The sequence below is a fragment of the Labeo rohita genome, chromosome 20 (genome assembly GCF_022985175.1).
Source record: "Labeo rohita strain BAU-BD-2019 chromosome 20, IGBB_LRoh.1.0, whole genome shotgun sequence".
NCBI classification, from domain to species: Eukaryota; Metazoa; Chordata; class Actinopteri; order Cypriniformes; family Cyprinidae; genus Labeo; species Labeo rohita.
The window spans coordinates 14,651,844-14,662,515 of record NC_066888.1 but is presented as its reverse complement, the minus strand read 5'-3'; the positions used below and the strand labels follow the sequence as shown (position 1 = coordinate 14,662,515).

Genomic DNA, 10,672 nt, shown 5'->3' with positions numbered 1-10,672 from the left:
GAATGGTACAGTGTATTATGTTACAAAAGCGTTTTAAATGCTGATCTTTGGATCTTTCCATTTATTAAAGAATCCTTAAAGTATAACTTTTTTTATTAATGACAATGATAATGAAAAATGTTTCTTGAACAGCAAATCAGCATATTGGAATGATTTCTGAAGGATCATGTGACACTGAAGACTGGCTAATAATGCTAAAAATTCAGTTTTGAAATCACAGGAATAAATTACTTTAAAAATATATTTAAATAGAAAACAAAATGTTACTGTTTTTGCTGTACTTTGGATCAAATAAGTGCAGGCTTGGTGAGCAGAAGAGACTTCTTAAAAAAACATTAAAAATCTTACTGTTCAAAAACTTTTGACTGGTAGTGTATACTTTTCAGAGAATACTTTTACAGTAAAATATTGTTTTTTATTAAATAGTAAGCATTATAGTAACATTTCACTGCGTAAACAGTCATTTATTTATTTTTATTTTTTTACTTTACTATAAATTTATCAGTAATGTGTACTTTTCGTGTTTTGTGTTGCAGTTATGTTATTTAACGTTTATTACATTATTGTAGTGTTTACCCCTGTGTTACCACTTTGTCTCACCAGTTGCTGGATAACTCAATGCAATAGCTACAACGTAGGCTATTACTTAAAATTGTTTATTTTCATTTAATTTGTGATCAGAACAGTCACGTGGTATAAAGTTAAATGACGGAAAATCAATTAAGGCATTACACCTGCTCTTCAAGAGAATGTAAATAAAGATCTTCCTGCACTTGACATCTGACACCCACTTAACAGTGTGAGATTTCATCACTGAGAACTGAGCTTCACCCTCAGACAGAGACACTCAGTAACATAATAAGAGGCCGTGTTAAAACAAACAGCTCGTATGCTTCAGGCTGTCCACGTTGTGCTTATAGAGCTATATTTCCTCAAACCGTTGCTACAACTAAAAGCGCGTCCATGGTTTCGTTGAAAGTCAAGGCTGTGAATGATGGGCTTTTACTAGCAGTATAAATACAAAGCGCGCACCCGCGCTGCTGGATTAAGTGCACTGGGACGTCCTGAAGCAGGATTACAGCAGCAGATCTGCAGCTATGGCTGACACTTTACGAAGACTAGTGAACTCATCTCCGTACGGTGTTTTGCAGGACAAACTGGAAGCTTGGTACAAAGACTATCATGTAAGTCATCAATAATTCAAGCTGCATTTAGTCTGTGATCAACCACAACAATTGTTTATTACAGTCAGTCACAGAATTTACATTCTGTTTAGTTAGGAATGTGTTTAATATCAAGTGCACAATTTCAAGATTCACCGATTCCAGATTGTGATATTCGAGATTCCGTATAAGGACTGTTTCCACCACAAGTATTTGAACTATTTAGAAACATCTCTTTGTGACTGGAGTTTGCACAACTCAATATGCACAGCAACTTTAGTTGTTAGATGGTCATAATATACCGGAGTAGTTGGCAAGCATCCTAAATTAATAATGTGCACAAGAGTGTCCTGCATTGTGCTTTTATCTAACAACAGACCTGAGTTGGAATATTTGCCTTTTTGCATTGCTTTTGCTTCAGAGTTTGGTTTCTATGGACGCTCGTTGTCAGGACAACCGGGACTCCATTCCCGGACACTTCTGATAGGCTGAAAGCAAACGTGCGCGCTCCCGTCAAACTTGTGTTTATGAATGGAGGAAGTGATGGAGGTCTTTATATATACTCTCGTCTTGTGTAGAGAAAATTACAGTGTGTCTTCTTAAATTATTAGCAATCCCGATTTCGAACCACACATATAAGGGTCAGTGACACGTAGTTTATTTTATCTTTTAATTTATTCAAAAACACGTTACGAAATTAAAGTCAAATGAAATGTCTTGAAACAGATTAATTAATTTTTTTATACGCTAAACATGTTTTCATTTTAAGTAATTTGGATTTTTTCTTTAAAGCCAGTTACAATCTAGTTGGTATCTCTTTAAAAGGCTGAGATTTAAAAAATGTAGTAGTTTGACATACTCTTTTACTATTATTTCTTTAAATATTAACTTTTACTTTTATTATTAATATTTTAAAAAGTCTGTCCACCAAGTCAAAATCAGTGTGAAAAGAAGCCATTTTGTTGTCATTTGTAAGTTAAAAAAATACATTTAAGTTAAAAACTTAGAAACATCACGAAGGCACAAAACCAATAATAAGGGTCAATTTATTTAAAATTTAGGATAGGTTAGGATAAGACAGTATTTGGCCGAGATACAGCTATTTGAAAATCTGGAACCTGACTGTGTGTTTAATTATTGAGAAAATTGCTTTCGAAGTTGACTAAAAAAAAATTACCGGTAGGAAATGTACAAAATATCTTCATGGAACATGATCTTTCCTTAATATCCTAATGATTTTTGCCATAAAAGAAAAATCGATCATTTTGACCTATTCAATGTATTGTTGGCTACTGTTACAAATATACAGTACCTGTGTGACCAATGACTGGTTTTGTGCTCTAGGGTCACAAATAGAGTCATTTCAGGAATTTATGATGTTTTTTGATTCATAACCTTGAAAAAATATTTTTAAATAATTAATACAGTATTTGTATATGGAGAACATGGAATATCAGAATGAGTTATTTTGTACTTATTTGTCACTATAACCAAAACATTGTTGCAATGCCAAAAAATAAAAGCCTTTGTTTTCAAGCTATAACTGACAAGGAAGTGTGACATCCGATTCAGCCCATTGTTGCAGTTTGGGGGAATTTCCACAAATGCTGCTCTACTTTTTGCTGTTGAACCTAAAGCTGCATACTTACTCACTATACCTCATCTTTTGATCATTTTTCCCACAGGTGTTCTCTTGTGACCAAAACCTGAATAGGTGCTGTGAGCTTGTGGAGCTCACATCTAAAATCCAGGGTCAATTGTTCACCATACTCAACCTTACAGCACAAGAGGGTAACAAATGGATCTGCCCTTCTCTTTACCTTCAGTATCTAGTGTCTCATTCACCTCTACTGTGTCACATGGTCATTCCCTCTTGTTGACTGTTTAACAATGATGTTTTTTCTCAGGGGGACATTATTCAGGGGTTGACACACTGAAATCTCGCCTTCTACCATGGCTTGGCTCCTGCTTCACCATTGCAGCTTCATCTGTGTCCTCGGATACCAGCCTTAGCCTCATTCAGGTCAGTTGGATATCCAAAATTCTCTGTTGCTGTCCTCTTAACCATTTGTTCCACGTTAACCACGTGTGTTTTGTGTATAATGGTTGTGTTCATGAGTGAAATAACAATTTGAGTAGCCATACCTGCATGTATTTGTATCTCTGTTTGTATACTTTTGTGTGTGCCAATCAGGAATCTATGGAGAAGGATCGGAAGATTCGCGAACTATCCTCAGCTCATGAGAGCGACCTGCAGAAAATAGAAGACCGGCTGTGTTCTACACGTATAGAGTTGGACACAGTTAAACAGGAGTCAGTATCAATTCTAGTAACAAGTCTGAATGAGATAATTGGTCTTAGGAGTGTTTAGTGATAGATCACAAAAAAATCTTCATAAAATTCTGTTAATTTATTACAAACATTCAAATCAGGGTGATTTGTTAAAAAACAGGGATTTGAATGAGAATGTCATTACTAGCTATGTTTACCTGCACTCAAGTTGGACTGAAAATCTTCATGTAAACACCTCAAACAACCTGAACTTGATTCGAATGAAATTTCAGATTCAAAAATACCTTGCACACATACAGTGCCTTGATACATGTTCTACAAACTGGTCCATTTTGAGGAGACTGAACATTTACTAATATATTTGTTTTATTGTTAAGTTTTGTTCAGAATACATAAATGCACGTGTAAATGAAAGTGTGAATTGTACTGCAAAGTTTAGGGCTCATATAAACAGAACCCTGACCCCTTACAAACCATACCCTGATCCGAATACACAGTACACTCTAATACAGAAAGCTTGTCTTGCTTAAGAATCAGTGTTACATTTTATACTCCATACAAATAAATCAAAGTCAGTTGTACTGTTCATTTGATTCCAGGCTTGCTGACACTCAGATTGAACTGGACTCTACAAAGAATAAATCTGCAACCACCCTGTTGGCAACAGAAGATGAAATACTACATCTAAAGTCAGAGTGAGTCAGAGATGGTGAACTTTAGTTTAAATGTCTTTTTTTCTCTTTGTGGATTAAACCAGGCTGGGAATCTAAATAGTGCTCAGTGTTCGTCTCTGCAGCCAAAGACAGATCAGTTAGCATGCTTTTCTTAAACTTCTGCCATGGCGTTAGAACTGGTACACCAAACATAATGGTGGCGCAGTGGGTGGAAACGTATAGATAAAGGGGCGGTAATATTATAATATGATCCCCTTCCTATGTCACGGGGGAGTGAAATCTGAACGGCTTATTTTTTTAGCATGCTTGCAGAGAAAGGCTGACCAAAACAAAGTTACTGGGTTGTCCTTTTTCACATTTTCAGGGTTGGTAGATGCACTGGAGACCCGTTTACAGCACTGAAACATGGAAAAAGTCTTATTTGTAATGATATGCCCCCCCTTTAAATGATCAAATTGTGTCTTTGTGTTAGGTTACGAGTTGCTCAAGATCAGGTTGATCTGTATAAGAGAAAGCTGGATGTACTTGATGACTATGAGAGACAGGTCAGAATCCTACGAGATGAGATCTCGTTCCTCACTGCTGAAAAGACTGTTCTGCAGGAGAGGTATGTTTGATGTAAAAACACCTAGTTGCTTGAGCAAAAGAGACTTCAGTAAGTCTAACTTACTCTCTTGACTCACTTCCAGACTGGTCAGGAGCCGTTCACCTAGTCCTCTTCCTCGCCGGAGTCGCTCTGTTAGCCCTGTGAGGGGCGAGTCTCCTACACGCGCCCAGCTCACCAGTTCCTCTCGGCACGCACGGTTGGTCTCCCGTTTCTCAGACCTGTACGCCACAGAAAGACTGGAGTCCCAGAGTCTCCTGCGCAGATACATTGATGACCTGGAAACAGTCCAGAGGATCCTTTTCATCGCTGTTGTGGTAAGAATAATTTCTGGTTATAGATTACCATCCTGTGATAACCATTAGTGCAAGCTAGTAATAGTTATGTTATAGAATATTGTAAAGAACATAGCAGTTCCTTAAAGGGATAGTTCACACAAAAATTAAAATTCTGTCATTAATTACTCATCCTCATGTCGTTCCAAACCCATAAGACCTTCGTTCATCTTCAGAACACAAATGAAGATATTTTTGATGAAATCTAAGAGCTTTCTGACCCTGCATAGACAGCAACGCAACTGACACATTCAAGCCTGGAAATGTAGTAAGGACATTGATAAAATAGTCCATGTGGCATCACAAAACAAAAATAACGACTTTATTCAACAATTTCTTCCATGTTGTGAAAGTGCGATGAAAGAAATTGTTGAAAAAAGTCTATTTTGTTTTCTTTGCACACAAAAAAAAAGTATTCGTGTAGTTTCATAAAATTAATATTTAACCACTAATGTCACTATATTACTATGTGGCTATTTAACTAACTATGTATTTACTACCTTTCTGGGCCTTTACTGTGGTAGTAGCATTACTGTCTATGCAGGGTCAGAAAGGTCTTGGTTTTCAACAAAAATATTGGAATTTGTGTTCTAAAAGTGAACAAAGGTCTTATAGGTTTGGAACAATATGAGGGTGAGTAATTAATGACTGAATTTTCATTTTGGGTGAACTATCCCTTTAATCTGAACTAATCTGATCTAAAACTAAAGAAAAATATTTCTTAGAATTTTCTGGAATTAAAAAAAATTCTATTCTATTCTATTCTATTCTATTCTATTCTATTCTATTCTATTCTATTGTTATGAGCAGGGAAGAAGCTGTATTATAATAAATTGTATTGTCCAACAGGAATCATTTCAGGCTGCTAAACTGGCCTATCGTCAGTTTAAATCACGTGTGAGGAAGACACTTTCCTCCACTCACATTGGTCCTGAGAGTTTGGAGGATGCAGTGGTGGATTACATTGTGAGAAATCTGGACCTGTATGATGTGCAAACCAGCGTTAATGTATGTTTGACCGGTCTTAATATTTGTGAATGAGCTTTTATTTTTATATTTTCAGTTTTTGCTTTTGTCATTTTAAATATTTCAATTTAGCTTTAATCTATTTTTATTTTCAGTTTTAGTTTTGGCAATTTTAGTACTTCAGATTTATTTCTTGCCCAGGTAACATTTCTGGGCTTTTTAAAATTAATTATTTAATTAATTGATCTTTTTTATTGTAATGTTATATTTTATTTTTAATAGTTTTAAAACTGTTGTGTACATTCAAATGTAGTTTCCTTTACTCTTGTTGAATAACATACAGTATAAATGTAATTGTTCAACTTTCATCTACAGGATGTGATCAACGCGATGAACGTAAACCCACGCATCTCTTTCCCTCCGGAGGTGGACTTTGTTCTGATCAGCAGCTTCATTAGGGAAGCATGTCGAATAGGATTTGCTATGCAGACCCTGGACCCACCGCTGGACCTGGCCTTCAGCTCAGATGGAGAACTCTACAGTGATGTTAAGTGAGTAGGGCTCATAAATTAGACACACTCATACATACACATCACACCGTCACTTACACTCACAGTGAAATACAGAATTTTTTTTTAAAGATGAACACTGAAACATTTATCAATGAAAAAAACAAACAAACAGACAAACACACAAGTGTAAATGAGTGTCTTACCCATCACACTTTGTCTTCTTCTCAGGTACAGACGCAGCTTTGACTCTGAGTTCACTGCTCCACTGGTGGCGTATCACGTGTGGCCTGCACTGTTGGAGGGAGACGCTGTTATACTGAAGGGAGAGGCGGTCACTAGGAGAGGAGCTCTGGTATGTGGAGGCCATTTAGAGAAAATCAATCTAAACAGCATTCATACTAGGCATGACATACCCCTACTTCACAGAAAAAAAAACTTAAATAAAGTTTTTGCGGATTTTGTTAATGCTTTTTCATAAGGATTACGCAATATTAGTAATATAGTAATATATAGTAATATAATATAGTAATACTAAGTAATATAATAATTAATATATTTATAAATGATTACATTTAAAAAATGTTTAGGAGTTACTGACTACTGAATTAACTAAATTAACTGAATTTAATTTAAATTCAAGTTAAAGAACCTAAAATGATGTTCGTTTTTCTCTAGTGGAGAAGCAGGAGTCGTAGCTCCAGTCCTGTTCGCTCAGGAAGCCCCAGCCGCACATTTGTGAGTTTCTACTGAACACCCCAGCAGTTAGTCTTCCAGTTCAAGGGATAGTTGACCATCATTTACACACCCTCACATTTTTTGAACTCATATGAGTGTTTTGTTTTTGTAAAAACAAAAGGAGTTATTTACAGCAGAATGTCTTAGCTGTTGTTTTCTATACAATGAAAGTGAACTGTGGCCATGGCTGTAAAGATTTCCAGTCTGTTCCTCACACAAAGCTATCATTAGGGGTTCAAGCGCATAGCACTGAAACCCTACTGTAGTTGTTAGAATGGTCACGGATCAGCAATCTCCACGTAAAACTGTTTGTGCAGACCAAACCATAAGTCATAGAGACTTAAAGCTTGGAGGGATGGTAGTACTCACACCACCTACAACGTGACCAAGGCTCACCCCAATTGGCCTGATGGGGGGCGCTACAGCGATCAAAAGTATGAAATTGCTCATAACTCCTAAACCATCAGTCGCAGGTTCAAGTGTCTTATTTCGTTGGAATCCTTGGCTCAGATTCGATCGTAAGGTATTTCACATTTTTTGAAAAACCTACTTTTGCTAACTAATCCTAGGGTTTTCGCCTGATCACTAACAAATCAGTGAAGAAATTATCCCTGGAAAGTGAATATCAATAATTAAGCTGAACTTTCGACTCACCATTGGAAAGGGTCGCCAAAACGTTTGAAAGGGGCAGGGCCACTTTTAGTAAAATGCCTAATGAGATTTCTTCTCCAAAATCAGAGCACTTATGTAAGAGCTCAATCTGAGGTCACAGGAAAAGAATCACAGAGCTTGGCCACTTGGTGGCACTATAAGAGGGAAAAAATGGCTATAAATGTGCAACCATTTGTCCTGTCAACATGTATATCGGTGTGCTCGGTCTTGGTCCAAAGTGCCATAAGTGTCTACAAGAACATTTGCGTATATCAAAAAAACATGGCCGATGAAGTTTGAGCACCTGTTAGACAAGGTTAACGGAGGCCGCTCAGAACGAAAGTCTGTGGTCCTGTTCGAGTCACGGCCCCAAAGTTCCGATAGAATTTAAAAGAAATTGCCCATGGGTGGGGGACACTGCAGTACAATTCTCTGGACTCTCTTGGTCAATAATTATCAAAAAATGTTGAAATGTGTTGGCGCCAATAGCCTCGCGGTTAGTGCGTCGACATATAGCGCAACTACAACCCAAGTTCGATTCCCGTCTCGAGGTCCTTCACCAATCCTGCTCCCCTCTCTCCTTCCAGCTCTTTCCTGTCATCTCTCTACTGTCCTATCACAATAAAAGGCATAAAAAGCCCCAAAAAAATTAGTTAAAAAAAAAATGTTGAAATTTACCCTTTGGGAGGCTATAATGGGGTTGTTTATAAAATGGACCTATCCAAATTTACCCAAAATCCTATAAAGCCTAAAGGAAAACTCACAAAGCCTGGTGAGCACATGAGACAGGTGATTCTAAACAAGCATGCAAAGTTTAATGGAGGTCAGACCACAGCTGGTGCTATAACAGTCATAAACGTTAAATAATATTTCTATGGTAAATTACCAGGATTTGCCAAAAATGCTTTTTCAAATCATTGATTCAGGTGCTTACAGGCTTGCTAAATAATGTCTTTTTTCATATGTGCTTAAATGACTTACAAGCGCTTGAACCCTGGTAATTACTGCTTGCAGCTATATTATTTTTATAGTAATTTTACAGTGCGTTTTGGAGTTTGACACCCCCTGGTGCCCATCCACTTTCACTATATGAAAGAGCAGCTCAGACATTCTGCTAAACCTCTGCTTTTGTGCCTACATGCAGGTTTAGAATACAGGTAAATAGATTATGACAGAATTTTAATTTTGTTGTGAATTATTCCTTAAACCTTCTCACAAGTACACAAGGAAAACATCAACAATATAATCCACAATATAGTATATAGTCCACAATTCATTGTGCCCATTAGTTTAGAAATGAAGTTTTCTTCATTTTCTTGCACATGCTTCCTCACTGAGTCTGAGGGTTAGTACAATTTATTTGCAAATTCTTCTATTCTTCTGTGGTATTCTCTCAGAATTATTTCTGCTGTGTTTTAAGTCGTCTCACTCTCTGTCCCTCTGTCAGATGGCCAGTCGTAGTCGAAGCCCTTCCCCTGGACGTCTCTCAAGTAATCGACTTTAAAGTCTGATACCTGACCTCACTTCACACTGGATACAGAACCAAACAGAAGCAGATTAATCAAAACTTTTTTTTTTTTTTCAGTTTTAACATATTCTTTTCTATGTGTGGGATGAATTAGAAACTAAAGTGGAAAACAATTACCTTTACTAATGATTCATTTACAAGAGATAAAGCTAGACACAAACATTTTCTGAGTGGACTGCACTTGACTTGACTGCACTTGACACGACTGGCCAGTTAAACCTCCATTGTATTAGATCAGCACCATGAATATGCATTATACTGATCTGTGACTCAAAATGAGGGAACAGCTCTCTAACATTTTACTCAATGAATCTAACAGGACAATTGCACGTTGCACCACAGTTCAAAAGTTTGTGTTCAGTGAGATTTTTTTTTTTAATGAAACTTTTGGATAGTGGTGTATGTGCTTGTTAAGGTGCTCTATTTGTCTGTGACAACTGGACAAGTCCTTTAAGGTGCTATTCTTTCTATTTTTTAGTATGCAGTGTTTTCTTACATATTTACGTGATTTTTATTTCTACGGTAGGAAATAGAAAATAGAAAATCTGTTGTCTTCTATAGGTCACACCTGCACACCAGCACTTTTGTAATTCAGATTTCCTGGAGAATATTAATTGGCTCTTTTGTAATGAGATCTGTATTTCTGTCATCACTTTAAATATAAGTGCTGTATGTGAAGTAGAATCATAAAACTGTTTCTTCTATGTAGTACATAATCTGTAGACACTAAAAGAATCTTTTACAGAATGCATTGAATGTATTTCCCCTTTTCTAATGTTGGTGCTATTTTTTTTTTTACTTCAGTACAAAAGTATCAGACTGCAGTGTTTTGAGTGGTTCAAAACCTCAATCTCACAGTATAATTTTAAGGTGCTCAGTCTGTTCTCCTAATTTTGTCATGTTTATGGTCTGTATCAATGAAAGTACTTTATCTTAAATCATTTATTAAATTTGTCTAAACACAGATATGTGTGAGTGTGAATCACCTGTAACAGACCTTAAACTTATTAAAGTTACTTATTAAAATTAGGGCAAAACAATTGTTTTCAAACAGTGAAATAACTGATCTGAGTACATATAATAAAACAAAAATTACTCAACAGTGGTCTCACAATTAATGTATGTATAAAATTGATTAGTTTCCTTGAATAATAATAGATTATATAAAGGAAGTCAGTTACATAAAAGATGGGTAAAACTGGCGTTATTATC

General features: G+C 36.3%; 1 protein-coding gene across 1 annotated transcript; it reads left to right on the top strand.

Moving 5' to 3' along the window:
* The first annotated feature begins 1,061 nt into the window (after window positions 1-1,061).
* On the top strand, window positions 1,062-9,514 carry spata18 (spermatogenesis associated 18). Its single transcript, XM_051139168.1, has 12 exons — window positions 1,062-1,184; window positions 2,849-2,954; window positions 3,071-3,186; window positions 3,358-3,476; window positions 4,055-4,150; window positions 4,602-4,736; window positions 4,819-5,050; window positions 5,918-6,076; window positions 6,410-6,585; window positions 6,775-6,898; window positions 7,222-7,281; window positions 9,380-9,514. Exons 1-12 carry the CDS (start codon window positions 1,098-1,100, stop codon window positions 9,434-9,436), a joined length of 1,467 nt encoding a protein of 488 aa, XP_050995125.1. The 5' UTR covers window positions 1,062-1,097; the 3' UTR covers window positions 9,437-9,514.
* The last annotated feature ends 1,158 nt before the right edge of the window (window positions 9,515-10,672 follow it).